A 15,987-nucleotide genomic window follows, 5' to 3' on the forward strand; every position below is an offset into this window, starting at 1 on the left:
ATCTCCTAAAGAAGTCGTAAACTGTCGAAAGAGATGCTCTTCTAAGGTAGATATAAGTCCGAAAATTTTCCAGTGAAATTGGCAAAAATAAAATTATAATAATAGTCAAATATTCCAATTATAATAGATCTGGAACTATATTAATTACATACCATAAATATTTACATTTTCTTGTATATGTTGTTGCTAATTGGTGCAAATTATCTTCTATTTATTTCAATCCATAAACCTCATTAATTCATCAAATAAATGAATGTTCCGTTTTCGTTTTGAATAATATAAGCAATATGTTTTTTATTCTTTCCATCCTTCTCTGACTATAGGCAGGTTTTTTCCACTGCAGCATCCAGGCTTCACGATATTCCACCTTACACTTCATGTCAGCGTAGGGTTCACTTAATTTAATATTATCTATCATCTGATTTGTTCTTCTTCCTCCGATCCTTTCCCGTTAACTATTCCTTGAAGTGCGTCTTTTAGCAGGCAGTTTTTTCTATTTTGTCCATTTTACATGCATTTTATTACATTTGTTTTCCATCAATAACACACACTTGAGAAACTGAGGAATTAAACAAAAATCTTCAAATCTAAATTTCCATTATATATTTCAAGATATAGTATACATTCTTATTTAGACATCTAGAAGGGTAATCGATTACTTTTTAGAGGGCAAGGGGCAATTGGTATTTACTCTGTATTAATTGAGCACTTTCTGTTACTGTGGCGTTTTGAGGGGCGTTCTCCCACCTCCCTCCACACACTCATCCTTTGTATGTAAATTTGTAAGTCTGTGTCCATTATTTTATTTTAGTGGTACGCAAATATTGATACTGTGCCATTTGCATAGTTGAGAATCGTTTGTGTTAACAAGAAATGTAGAATTATATGTACTAAAGTATGAATCTATGTGAAAATATCACAGTATTTTTAAGAGACTTTCGATTAACTTTTCGAATTTCGTGTTACCATAACGAACTGAACTGAAGAATGCCAGAACCTCCCTCATGGGAGTGGTAAGAATCATGCAGCATTGTAAACAATGGGTCCGTGTTTGATTCCCTGTGGATCCACATTGCATAATGGTTCGGGTCCAATCCCTATTAGCGTACCTGATCATAACGTGAACATAAAACAAACAATTACCAAGAAACAATGAAACTTTGTTCGGTCATTATCCTTAAAAATATTAAGGATTTTATACACGTTCCCACTCAGAAAACGTTGAAGAAAACTCGAGAAAATATTCTTTAACATCTCCCGAGGTTGAAAACACTGCTTCCCAACTCAGACACACACTTTTTGCTGCTGCTGCAGGCAGTGCAGATCGAGCCGTGCTGTGAATTATGATTTATTTGCTGAGCAAACTTGGGCCTGCAGTCGGCGCGATAATGGAACAAAAGAGCATCGTTTCGTTCCCTGCTGCCATTGAAACATACAGTAAAATCTTACCACGTTTCTATTCTATCGTACAAATAATCCCTGAGCTAATTTCAACCGTGACTGAAAAATGTGGCAATACTGCAACAGTGTTGCTAGTCTGAAATGTACACGGCAGGGTTGGTAACCTCGTTTCATTTTAAAAAAGTCGCAGGATTATAGTCGTGTCAGAACTTTACAAGTACAATCCATGTGTTTTAGAATAGATAACAAATACAAGGCATAGAAATATAATATAATATTTCTTTCCAAAAGCAATACCTTTTTCTTTCTTGATAACCACATGTGAATTTATATTATACACTGACATGACGTACATAATACAACAATAAACATACTTATGTTGCACACACACACTCTCTCTCTCTTTCGCGCGCCCACACATATTTGGTAATAGTAACCAAATATTCCACACTCACCCGTGGAGGACAATTTCAGTACTGACAGATCGTAGTTTTTGAGAATTGTTTTTTGAAATTGTAACTTTTTAAGATTACTTTGGCTTCTGTATTAAAGGAGAAAATAAGTCGTAAATTGTCAAGAGATAGAAATTTTAAGGAAAAAATAAGCTTACTTTGCCCATTAACAACAATTTTACCATAGTCTCTTGTTTAGGGATTTGTAAAGAATTTTCAGAATGCAGAATAAGATTTAGTAATTTTTAGAGGATGTAAAAATAATTTGAGTGCCACGAAGATAATAAAAAATAGATTTCTGAAAATGTTTTCCCAAATTTATCATTTTGAAATTTAATTACAACAATATAGGAAAAATCTATTTTAGAGGAAGTTAATGAATTAAGAAGGTAAATGTATGGAATAAAATAATATACATTTATTTCCATCCTCAAAATAACACAATTTGTATTTTTGTTATTTTACGTCGCTTGTCTGTTACTTTTGGCTAATCGCGTCGTTGAGAATGAGTGATGATTAGATGAAATGGATGGAGGAGACACTTACAAGGAACAGGCATGCCCAGGCCTGTACTCGAAACCGGTATCTTCCGTCGCGAGATCGAAAGTCGACCACTGTGGCCCGGCTCAAATTTAGAAATTACGTGTTAAGCAAGCAGTGTAAAACAATAGGACTGGGAGAAAAAATAATTTAGAATTGTGCTAAAATGCATTATACTTGCAAAGTTATCGGCAATTAGAATTTAGGATCTTTTTACAGAAGTGAGATGTGAATTTAGAAAAAAAAAGTGTATGTATATTTCGAAACCAAAAACCTTCTAGCAGTATACTTTTTATATTTTTATCTGTAATTCCATTTCCAATTGCGATAAGAAATCTTACCAAAAGTATAATCTCCTTACCACACACATAGAGATATTAACAATCATGATAATCAGATCTTACGTATTTATAGATTAAGACAAAATAATAATAATTAATTATAACTTGTTGACAGTGTAATGTAGGCTATATAGGGAAAGTATGATTTATTCATGATTTTGGCAGAGGAACGGTGGACGTGATAGATACTTTTTTTTGTCTGAAACCTTCACCTGGATGACCCAGATGTTTGCAAAAAAAATTTAACGTTTTGTTATGGTTAACTTTGAACTTGACTCGGACATTGATCATTAGTCGATACTTCATCCGTTTTTCTCCCAAGATGAACGGAGCGTAGCACATTCTTAAATTAGAACTTTAAATTAGTTCCTTATAAACATCACCAGCTTATTTATTATTCAAAATTTATTGTTGGCATCTTTGGAGGTCCAAAAACCTTAACGCTATAGCAACACTTATGAGTTTTACAAAAAAGTTAAGCAAATGTTGAAAAAAATAGTTCACTAAATCCAATTTCTGAAAGATAAGGTCGTTTGCTAATCTCCCTGTCCAATTATTATTAGTCAGGTTCAATACATATAGCTCGTACTTGAAAAAAGTACACCTCCATAATAATTAGTTTGTGTATTACCGACATCCAAAACCTGTCTTTGTTAGGTCATGTCCAATTTGACAAAAAAAGAAAAAGTTTTTGTTTGGTTTTCTTGTGAACCACTTTCCCTCCCTGTTTTGTTTAACAATGAAGTATTTCAAGGGACCCCATGATGAATTAAATGTCTTTCCCTCCCATTGGTCAGCGCATGAGATAATTATGATTTATAATCTCCGAGTTGTATTGCGAGAACAGGTTGGAGAAGAATAAAGGTGCCGGCTATAAATGTAACCGCTAAGTATTAATGTTTAATGCTAATGTAATATATTTAATGGTGAACAAAGGTCTTGACAGTGTTACCATTATTATATCACTCTTACCTTTCTATACTGTTCTTTTCGCCGACGAAAGGTACGTAAATAGTTATAGGAACTTTTCTGAGGCGTCCCTTCTTTGTAATTTGTATCAAGTCTTCCCTCTTGTCCTGTTCCCGGATGCAAAAATCAGTGTTTCCAACTTCGCCCTCATAATATCAGACCAACATGTCTAACACTTCCCTTTCTCACATAAAATTTTTCCTCCTTGTTAGAAATATGAATAGATACTCTCCTAGTGCAATAATTAATTATTAGGTTAAAGATTGGGTGATTTCTAAAAATGTGATGTTAGTCAACCATCAATCGTTCGGATCTTGCAAGCGCACAAATGGGGACTTTGCAAATGAAGCCAGGACTGCTGTGGAGGTTTTCTTCGTCGGTGGAAGTTCTGGGACATCCTGATCGTCGCCTGATCCTGTCCCCTGGAAATTTTGGAGTAATTATGCAACTGTCACATGCGACGCTGGATCTCCTTGGGGGTGTCGTTGATTAAAATCATTTGCAATGGCACGCGAACTTCTCTCCCCAGACAGCAGTACGATCTCGATACGTTCCTCACGCGTTAGAAGCATTCTGGCACTGTTTTCTCACACCTGAAAAAATGATGCATTTGCTACAATCATGCAGTCATAACTTTTTTCTGATAAAGGACAGGTTGAAAAACCTCCACCTTTGCATTTCTAGTGAAATTATAGCCTGATTTGATATATCAGGTCACTCTCTTCCTATTTAAAAATTTTGAGTTGAATTCAATATGGTGGACGTCCGCTTGGAACACACCAGTATGATTCCCCCTATGCCTAACCTGCTTCCATCATGACCAATTGTACCCAGCCTAACTCCTCTACATTTTATAGGAGGTGTTAAGGAACTTTTGAATCACCCTGTATATAAATTTCCTCTGCACACGTAGTGACTCGAGGGGACTCGACCAATGAACGCGTGAGAGGGGGGAAGGGATGGATTGCATGGACGGGCAGCGCTGCTGCAGCTACCAGCCGTTTGCAGCAGTGCGCACGGCTTTGCTCCACCCTCTCACGTTCTCCCCTTCTCTACCGTTATGCGCGGCGGTGCTCTACAGACTCCTGGGGCGTAGAGAAGGCACCTATTAATTACACATCGGGGAGATTGGTGACTGACAAGAACGAAATATTCAAACTTACTGCAATAGAGAAATTTTCTATAGATATAAACACGATTTTCCTTTTCAGAAAAAAAAAAGAGCCAAATTTACCTGCACTTAGAGATATATTTACCCTTATGGCAACACTAAGCAGGAACTCTAAACAGCAATGTTATTTCATTATTCTGCTCAGTCCCTCTTCCCCTTGGCGTCTCTAAAAGACGTGCAAACATTGGCCAGTCATTTACACCCCTCCCCTGCTACCAGAGCCATCCTACCCTCTAATCCTCTTCCCTCGCTAATGGAAAAGCCCTGGAATAAAAGCACAGTTGGCGGCTTCTAGGAAGCGTCTGCACGATACAACCGTACGTACGCACTCTGATTTCCCCCTAGTAACACTCCCCCTCCCTTCCTTCAGATGTATATGACCCTACTCTGGTTTGCTTCAATGTATTACGCTGTGGTCTGTTTTTTTTAGTTTCCCCCAATATTATGTTATTTACAAGCACCAATCGGATCTGAAAAAAACAAATTATTTATACCTCATATATACATACGCACATACGTATATATAAAATGGCCCTATATGCAGAAAAATAATGGTAGGGATTCAACTTTCAACAGAGCAAGGATAGCAAAATGTTAATAATTATAGACCGTTAATAATAGAAAAAACTATTGCTTGATGTTAATGATTATAATATTTTAAAAAGGGTTATCAATATTATCATTAAAAAGTTTAAAATTAATCAATAGTATATTTCCTTTTAAACAATCTCATTGTATATTATATACATCAAATATTGTAGGAGTGCATTCATATTTCTATTCTCAACTTTTAAAAAATTATCAAAATATGTATGAATTATCACTTTTTTTTTGAGACTACATAAAATTACAATATATGTTTTCTATAAATTCTGAAACATGCTTACAGATTATGAAGACAATAACATTATTGTAATTGAAGGATATGGGACCATCCATTATAAATGAACCATAAATAAATTGTTCAAAATTCTTCAAAGTAATAAAATGATTAATTGTTGATTTCATTTATCCTAGTCATTTCAAGATGTTTGGTAAAACAAACGGTAGGACAAATGGTAGGGGTTTGGACCCGTTCAGACCCTCTGGAAAACATTACATAGATACTGTTTCCATTTCTGCGGGGGTTGAATGCAAACAGTTTCCGGGCGTACGGGTCGGACAATATTGTTTGTAACTTACATATCAATTGTTCCCACTTTGTTAAAAGTTGTTTCTTGTGCTAGAATATATGAGATTAGGTCAACAATTCCATAGCAACGGCATGTTTCACTTTTAACAAGCTTCATTGACTTGCATCCGTGAAAGTTCGAAAAATGTAAAGAACGGGTTAGGTGAGTGGCTGTGTTTGGAAACTTACTTTTCAGAAGTAACTGACTTACAGTTACTTTTTAAGCACAGTAACAGTAAGTTATTTTATTCTAGATAAGCTAGAACTCTTAGAACGTTGATGTCTTCATGATCCGAATGAAGGTCTTACTGATGATAATCTTTACATTAATTTTCATTAAATCGTTCAAATATAATGGTAAGAAAGTATTTTAAATAAGCACTTTTACTTGAAAAATTTACGCCACCAAAAAATTTACTCCTAAAAAATGTAAATAGGAATATTAATTTTTGTTTAATTTTTTTAATGATTTTCGAGTTCTGTGATAGGAGTGGTGCTTGCTTTAAATCCTTTGAAGAATCAATGTCGTTTTCGTTAAAAATGTAGCAATGAAAGCAAGATATATGATTTTTTTTAACAAGTTCAATATGTATTCTCTACACTAGACACCAGTGGAGACTAAGCGAGAAAAGAATAAGCTGTCTGTACAGAGGGGGGAAATAGTTTGCTTGGAATAACCAAAAAATATTTCTTTGTAACCAAATACTTATTTAAAAAGGCGAGAAAGAAACAATGATCGTACACCGGAACCAAATTCTTTTGGTACCAAAACACGCTGTTTTTTCCTCTGTGATGTGTAGATTATATATATAAAAAATAATGTTCTAGATTTATCTTCTGTAACTGTATTTTCAGAATATAATTTTTCAACAATATATATTGTAAAAATCTCAGAATTCATTTTGACACTACATTTCTAGCACCATTATTATTATGTAGTCATTCGCACTCTTAATGTGAGTCCAACTCTGATTCCCCTCATGTGGGCCTCTTACTTACGAGTTATAACTTAATAAAATAACTGTAAAATGATATTTTTACACACAGAACTCAAAAATATGTGACGATTGATACACATGATATGTTGACTCCAGTAACACATTAAAGTGCACAGACTGCTAATGATGCAGTTTTGACACAGAATGCATAAAATACCTACTGTGCCGTCTGATGCACTAGAATGCATCAATTGAGAAGATCAGACACTATTATTTCAAAGAAATCAACATTACACTGTCAATTGATGCACCAAATAGGTTTCGAGTTTTGTATGTGAGGAGATGGGGGATACAGAGATCGAGGTGGGATAAAAAAAAAACTAGAAGGATGGAGGGAAGGGAAAGAAAAAGGGATGGATAAAGAAAGAGAGAGATGGGCGATGTGTAAAGAGAAGAGAAATGTAGATAGAGGAAAAGAGGTTGGTAGGAACTTGGATAGAACGAGGAAGAAATATTGAGACAGAGTAAGGTATAGAAATATAGAGATAGGGGAAGCTGTGTGGAAGGGTAGTAAGAGTGAGAGGGTAAGGGATAGAGGGATGAAGGGTGGACATAGGATAAAGAAAGAGAGAGAGGTGGGTTAGAGAGAAAATGGTCGATGTGCACCACCTCTTACATAGTAACCATGATTTGGCTTAGGAAGGTACATGAAATGCACAATAACTAAGTCAATAACTTTGAGAGTGTAACTTTTCAAACACTGATTGTGAACTGAAATCGAAATTTAGATGAATCTTATTTGTCTTCATGCAAGATGAGAGCAGTTATTGCCTGGAGTTCTCCAGCATTCCACGGGCTTATTTGCTTGTACATCAATGTATCTGACAACAGGACTAAATGCATGCCTTTGCTTTCAGGTTTGGTTCAAGAATCGACGAGCGAAATGTCGACAGCAAGCCCAACAGCAACAGCAGCAGCAGCAGCAGCCGCAGCAGCAGCAGACGGGAGCGGCGGGAAACAACAAGCCTCGTCCGAAGAAGATAAAAAGTCCTCCTACAAGTCCCTCACCTGGTCGCAAGGAGGCGTCTCCCGTATTCCGAGCCACGCCCCTAGCACCGTCACCGGGACCTCCCACCCCGACCTTCCCCGTCTCGGAGGCAGCCCCGGTGCACCCTCCCTCCTCCGCCCCGCCGACGACGTACAACGGGTTCTGGGCGCCCGCGGGGGCCGGGGCTTGCACGGGCGGCGGGTACCCCGGCAAGTCGCAGCCGCAAGCACCGACGTGTTATCCGCAAAACTATGGACCTTCCCCTTACTACGGCAACATGGGTGTCGAGTACTTCCCGCCTCCCAATATGCAGATGGGAACGCCACACCATCACATGGCGAGCTTCAACCAGATGACGGCTTCCCACTATATGCACAGCCACTCTCCGCAACACTTCTCCAGCCGCCCCACAGATTGCATGGTGGATTATGGGGAAAGCAAGCATCAAATGGTGTTGGGGCAACCCTAGCAATAGCTAGCGTGTTGCCTTGTTGGTGACAAGTAACTTGAAACGCAAAAAACGAGCCTAGTTTTATCGAAAAAAAACTGTCGTGTAATGATGAAACCAAGTGACAATATCACACAATCAAGTCCTTCCAAGAGAACAGTGCAGAAACTCTAGCCTGTTTCTATAGGCTTTTTAACTCAGCTAAAGACTATCACTACTTGCCTATAGTCATGTAAATAAGAGAGCAATATGTTTACTTACAGAACGCATTTTCATTAATTTTAAATGAACGTATTTGTGATGTGTGTTTGTTCATTTCTTCGAGTGAAAAGAGACATGAATGGTACCTACAAAAAAATAAATTGTTAATGCACAAATTGTGATTTTTTTTTATTACAAGAAATCCGCACCCAAAATCTATTTTCACTAACTTCAATAGCGAGTGTGTAGATCTGGGTGCGCAATTATATTTGAAATTACATAAAATAATAATGAAAAGTATCAAAAAGGTTTCATCAACTTAGTGATATCTATAAATAAGCCGTGAAATTTATTATGATTTATTTTCTTGTTTTCTGTTTCACATACTGCCATCAGTATTTATTGTGATAATTTGTTTTGCATTTCAACTAATTTAATGTTCTCTGTTCTAATTCCAATTAGTCGTCTTGATGGCCGAGTGAGTCGAGTGCAAGACTCACGATTTTGCCACTGATGGTTCCAGGTTCGAGTCCTTGCGTGGACATGTGTTTCTTCGTGATTGCCAATTCATCTAGTCATTGTTAATCCTCATCGTCGCGATTAGCTTAAAGAGACAGAAAAGAAAAATAAAGTAAGAAATATACAAATCCTCTATAGCCAGTATGAGATGAGATATATATATATATATATATATATCCAGGCATTCATAAAATTCATTTTAGTCTATCAGAGGTTTTGATCATATTAATTATAATGTACAAATTTAATATTAAGAAGGTGGGGGAGTAAATATTAAAAATAGGAATAGTCAATTCAAAATCGTGACTTACCATCCAAGAATCTTATATAGTTTTTGTCGAACTTGCCGCTTCCTCCTAAAAAGAAAATAATATTTGAAGTAAGCATCTCCGAAACAAAACACTGAATAGACACTGTAAGAACTTACTTAAAATTTACAATATTCTACCTTTAAATTTTAATGTTTTTATCTTCCATAAGGACAGAAAATGATTATAATAATATTACAAATTACAGTTGGTGCACCATAAATATAATTTGAAAAACCAAATCATAAAATTACATTCAGTAAGGTCACTATGTAATAACCGTTAATACTTTAACAACAGTCATGGTCATTTATTTTACAGTAGTTGGATGGCCATCATTTATCCAGTCAACGTTTTACAGTGATGAAGTCAAAGATTTAATTATTGAAATGTGGTTAGCTAAACAATAGTTAGGAAAGTGCTGGTAGAGATATTTCTAATCTCAACTAGCTGGAAAAATAGCACCTCATGTATTTAGAATGTGACAATCGTGCGTGTGTGATATCATTTCTTCTTCAGTGTACCACAATTTGAAAGAGCCTTGTACATAGTAGTCCAGTCGGGGGACCACGGCTTGATTTGATTCCCGGACTGAGTGATTTCAGGTGAACAGGGCCAGACATTTAATCAATAGGTACGTGGAGGCAACGCTGGGAAATAAAGGCGGCAGGAGCGTGGTGTTGACACATCACCACCTTCTATGCGCCTTCATGGCACGGTGTAATGCACAAATGATAGCTTTGCCCATAGTTTGAAATTGAGAGCGCTAGATATATGAGAACAGTCTTCATCTCTTATGAACTAAATGTTCGCTTCATATCTCTCTCACTCAAACACACACAGGCACACATATAGCTAGCTACACATGGCCTGCCTGATGGATAATGTTAATACATATATTTTACAGTGGAACCAATATAATATAGATTCATCTCGCTGGCGTCCTAGATAAAAGTGGACATTTTCAGGGACCTAGTGCAATTAATATGAAACGTAATGCGTGTGTATAACATAATATAAATATATCTGTATTTGACAATACTTTAATGAAATAAAACTGGAATTATGGGACTAAACTTTGAAACTGCATCTCCCCTTATTGAGATGAAAATAAAACCCTCCCCGATGACGTAGTAACGGAGTCGTGTTGAAATCAAGGGTTCCCATGTTCGATAGCCGGTGGATAGTGGTTCTGAACTCACTTTAAACTGTAGGTCCGGCCACGATTAGCCTATATGTGCGTCAAGTGGATTTAATACTCAAACAAATTAAACTAAGCTTCCTGGAACGTTTCGTAAGTTCAGGAACCAGGTTGGAGTGCTAAAGGGCCAGCTCCAAAAGATCTTAGTTGGCAACATTGTAGCCCATCCAAGTACGTGAGAAATGTTTCAGATTAGAGTAGAGCAACGAGGGAAAGGATATAGAAAATAGCATAGATAGAGGCAAACAGATGAAGAAGGGGAGTGAGAAAGAAAGAAAAACATGAAAAAAATGAGAAAAAGAGAATGTACAGTCACCGGCAATAAAAATGGAACACCTTGATCCTGAAATGCTCCCTTACCTGCAATGCGTTATGTGGGGTCAAATGGGTTATGAGGAAGCAACATCGTACGGTGCATAAAAAATAAATGTTTAGGTATTTTATTATAATTAAACTGCAAGGCGAATCAGCCCTTTGAGAGACAAGGCCTGCAAAGTTGTTTTTCATTCGATGACGCGTGGTCATCACGTCGAGTCCCCATCTGGTTTCGAGAGCGGAATTCCATATTGCTTTCAAGTAGCTCCCCAGTTGTCCTCACGATGTCTGGTTAATACAGAAGTTTTGGAGCTCTCACCTTCGTTGTACCTACCAAAGACGAGAGCGCAATCATTGAAGCGGGTGGGAAACCTATTACATCCAATGCCATCACAATTATGTTCAGTTTTGCACACAAAATTGATTTTAAGAAATTAGATGTATGCATAAAATTTCTTCTACATTGGCACCATTCTCCAAGTGTACAATCAGATGCCACAAGAGACTCGGCCTGCCTAATAGAATAGTGGCTAACACGGTCGCCTTGTAATAAAGGGTGTGGGATTAGATTCTGGTATGCCTAGCTTGAACTCATTACGCACACATTTCATATTCACGCCGTTATCATACTCCAGATTCCTTCACTCCGTTGGATCTAAACCCACTAAGATGTTTTCTAGTGGATGCACCAATATCTAAGAATTTCCATTACTTCTTAATTTCCTTTGGACAAATTTACAAATCTAATACAACAGAGAAAATACGTGGATTTTTAAAGACTGGCTAGAACTGTCATTGCTACTCTAGACGCCATTAAGTTAATGAGTTCATTCTGCATTTAGATAGATCCCCACCCAAATAATGGTCGTGGATCTGGCGAGTCTTCATCCGTCTCAAATATTCCTGTAAAACTGGGTCAAGTTTTGCAATCATTTCTATACCAAACCAAGAAAATTTTCATTGTTGGGGGATCCAAAGGAGAGAGTCATCTTCCCTTCGAACGAGACAATACACATACACACATATTCATACATATAGACAGACCTACATTGTAGATACATAAATAGGTTGTTAATTTTTAAGGTTTGATAGAAGTTATTCTTAAGTTTTGCCTCCATCAAACTAAGTTTTGCCTCAAACTGATCAACCTAGATACGTCCCAGTTCAAAAATTAGGCTAATTTGTTTCTAGTGCCATCGGAGGAAATAGTTGAACTATAGGGGCTATCCACCGGAAGGAAGTGCCTTCGCACGGACGCCATGCTTGTAGCACAACAACTTCCGGTTCCTAGGCTCACAACATGCCGCTAAAGGGAGCTGAGATTGTGTCATGTATGAAAGGAACGAATGGGTGTGTACAAGGAGGATGTAAACTACGATCAGGGCTAAATAATCTTTCACGGATCTCTCTCTTCATCCATTTCCTTGAGATCTAGGCCCCAAAATTATTGCATTCAATTCAAGCTGTCAGGCGTGAAAATCGGAAGCCCATTAGCAGGAGTAGACTCCGCAGTAATGACAACGGATGTGCAGGATCCCAAAAAGTCGGGACCTGAAAAAAAAATCCCGTTCCGATCAAGACTTCGGAGAAAATGATAGAGTTTAAAAGTAGTTTATTCCCTACATATTTTTTTTGTACTAAATATCCGAAATTTTTGTAAATTAGCAGGTTTTTTTTCCAGAAATGCAAAATAAATCATCATCTGAGGGTAAAATTGTGTGTATAATTAACATTTTTTGTTAGTATCGGGTAATGTTGAATATTTTCCGCTCCTATATTCTCCTAATTTAGTCGGGAAATAACATTATTTTTCCCGTTTTGAACGTCAGGACTTTAAAAATACCTCGTCCTGTTTCCTCCCCAACCAAAAATTTTGTGTCCCGGACCCCTTGCACTTAATTAAAGGTAGAAGAGAAATCATTCAAATCTGGATTTTCTCTATGTTTTAGTGATAAGAGCAAAAATATTACTTTTCCTTTCAAAAAATGCTCGGTCATAGTCAGATAGGTTACACGTTACGTTCTTGAAGTACACACGAACTGTACTTAATTTTTGTGTAACCAGAGGAAATACATTTTTGTGCAACCAGAGGAAATATTTTTTTGTAACCAGAAAATTAAGTGCGGGTACTATTATTAATTTTCGTCTTTTGCAATGGAAATTTTTTCAACATTGATAAAGAAGAGGTCGTAGGTTTGAACACCATGGTCAGGCAATGGTGTGTCATTGTGTTTGTCCCAACAGTAATTTTTCCAGTTTATTATTCATCTTCATCGTCATGTTTAACACAAATAGTAGAAAATTGACTTAAAATAACAATGAGTGTTTTTTTTATTTCTGCGTTCAAACGGGAACGAAACCAGCAAGTGTGCAATGTGCATTACCGCATCCCTCTGACTCGCCCTGACTGAAGAAAGAAGGAAAAAAAGCACATTTTTCCGTTTTTTATATGTCCGTACATTTCGCACTTTTTCACTTAAAACATAAGTGTATGCATCCAAAGATTTACATGCTTTAAGCGCTCTCGCTCTGTAGGAAAAATTACTTTCTATTAAATATGTAGGCTACAAATATCGCCAATGCAACGACGATCAGCAAATGGATCTCATCCTGGAATAATGCCGTATTACTTCCTATATGCTCATCCAATTGATATGGAAAGGCCTCTACTTTGCCCTGATATCTCTTATTCTCCTCGTGGTCAAGTGCTTTTATATGATCCATTTCATCCGGTATACAAAACGAGAAGAAAGGACACAAAGTATGCGATTGAATTACCCGGCCGCCGTGAACCGGAAGTTGTTGTGCTACAGTTCGACAATCGATTGTGCCGTTTGATATGTTTTTGTTTACTCGTGGATAGCCCCTATAGATTATTTACCTTCCTTGGTGAAAGATTGGATACCTCAATCTTAAAAGATTGTAAAGCCAGCTTCTAATATTTTTTGGGGGGAGGGGGAAGCAAAATGGACATTTTTAAACGTATAATTTATATATACCTATTAAGGAATTGTGGGGGGGGGGGCACAAAGTGCCTAGCTAGGGAAGTGGAAATTTAATACAGTAGAGCGTCAATTATCCGAAGTAATTGGGGGACATGGGTGTTCGGAAAACTGGTTTGTTCGGATAATCGAACTGTACATGTTTATTTGCCAAAAAGAAGTACTGTAGGTACAGTAAATTTATTCATAAAAACAGGCATCTCTTTAAGTATGTATTACAAAGTAACGTACAAAGGCAACTTTAGTAGGAATATATAGTATGTGGTACAGTTTATTAAACAAAAATATGTACATATTACATACGCATTTTGCATGAACAATACACACAGTACACAAAATTAACGTTTAAAAAAATCCTTTATTTTGGTCTGTCTAAGCAAGCCTACACGCTTACGAGCAGCTAAGTCACGTACTTTTTTCATTACAGATATCTGAAAGTGAGCGAGTACACAGTTCGGTTAAGCGGTCGTTCGGATAATCGACGCTCTACTGTATATTTGATTCGAGCGCCATCATCAAGAATTTAAGCTAAATTACCGCCTTTGAGGATTATCTCTATTTTTAAAGCGTGATATTAATAAAGTTGATTCCAGCGCAAAAATCGTGATATGGCTGAAGTAAACATTACTTACCTCCCTTGGATTTGAATATATAAAATTCCTCCGCAATAATCTGGAAATGGCTGAACTACAAATTACTTACCTCCCGCGGAAAGATTGGATACCTTCATCTTAAAGCATGATTTTAATATATTTGACTCCAACGCTATCTTCAGCAAATGCCTGAACCACAGATTATTTACCTCCGTTGGGGAAAGATTTCATACCTACATGTTAAAAGCGTGATTTTAATATAGTTGATTCCAGCGCCACCATCGGCAAATGGCTGAACTACAGGTTATTTATCTCCGTTGGGAAAAGATTGGATACCTTCATGTTCAAAGCGTGATTTTAATATAGTTTTTCCAGCGCTACCATTGGCAAGTGGCTGAACTACAGATTATTTACCTCCGTTGGGGGAAAGATTTGATACCTTCATGTCAAAAGCGAGATTTTAATATAGTTGATTCCAGTTCTATCATCGGCAAATGGCTGAACTACAGATTATTTATCTCCTTCGGGAAAAGATTGGACACCTCCACGTTAAAAGGGTGAATCGAATATATTTCATTCCAGCGTCATCATCGGCAAATGACGGATCCACATATTATTTACCTCCGTTGGAGAAAGATTGGATACCTTCATGTTAGAAACGTGATATTAATATAGTTGATTCCAGCGCCATCATCGGCAAATGGCTGAACTACAGATTATTTACCTACTTTGGGGAAAGATTGGATACATACATATTAAAAGCGTGAATTTAATATATTTGATTCCAGTTCAGGCTGAGGGCTGGAAACAGAGAATAAGGAGATCGTGGTACAGTGGTTGCGCATTTGCTCTATGTTCCAGAGGTCCAAAGATCGATCCTCATCGCAACGGCATTAATTTTTTTCACTACATTATCAACTTCTTATTTCGATTTCTAGATTGCTGCCGTAACTATGTTAGAGATTGGCTGGTTTTTGAGGACTTATCGATCACTGAAGTCTGCTGATTGAACCAGAATTTTGGTGATGATTGAATGTTCTTGAAGGTTGCACTGCTGTCAAACTAAAGCTTCCGGGGAACATATGTTTGAAGTGCACAATGAAGGGCAATTGCCTCGAGTAGGAAGCGAAGCTTGAAGTTCATCCCAGAGGTTTGTAGTGTTTTGTATGAATGACTGGCATTGGGATAGTGCAAGGATCGCATTTCCTGCAACGTTAGAAACTTTTTCAAGAACTTGGATGATTTTGTTATTATACTTTCCAGACTGCTGTGCAGTTAAAGCTTCTGGGGAAGATATGCCTCAATTGAATGATCTCGTGGCGCGGTGTTTAGCGCACAGGGTCAGTATTCTAAAGGTCCAAGGATCGAT

General features: G+C 37.2%; 1 protein-coding gene across 1 annotated transcript in view; it reads left to right on the top strand.

Annotated features, from left to right (window-relative positions):
- The window catches only part of LOC145978919 (uncharacterized), a 123,220-nt gene extending 114,395 nt beyond the window's left edge, over positions 1-8,825 (top strand). Inside the window, exon 5 of the mRNA XM_083111893.1 lies at positions 7,901-8,825. Within this exon, the coding sequence (XP_082968019.1) occupies positions 7,901-8,500 (600 nt within the window). The 3' untranslated portion in view covers positions 8,501-8,825. The remainder of the gene's footprint in view (positions 1-7,900) is intronic.
- Positions 8,826-15,987: the final 7,162 nt, after the last annotated feature.

The sequence above is a fragment of the Lepisma saccharinum genome, chromosome 25 (assembly GCF_977018435.1).
Source record: "Lepisma saccharinum chromosome 25, izLepSacc3.1, whole genome shotgun sequence".
NCBI lineage: Eukaryota > Metazoa > Arthropoda > Insecta > Zygentoma > Lepismatidae > Lepisma > Lepisma saccharinum.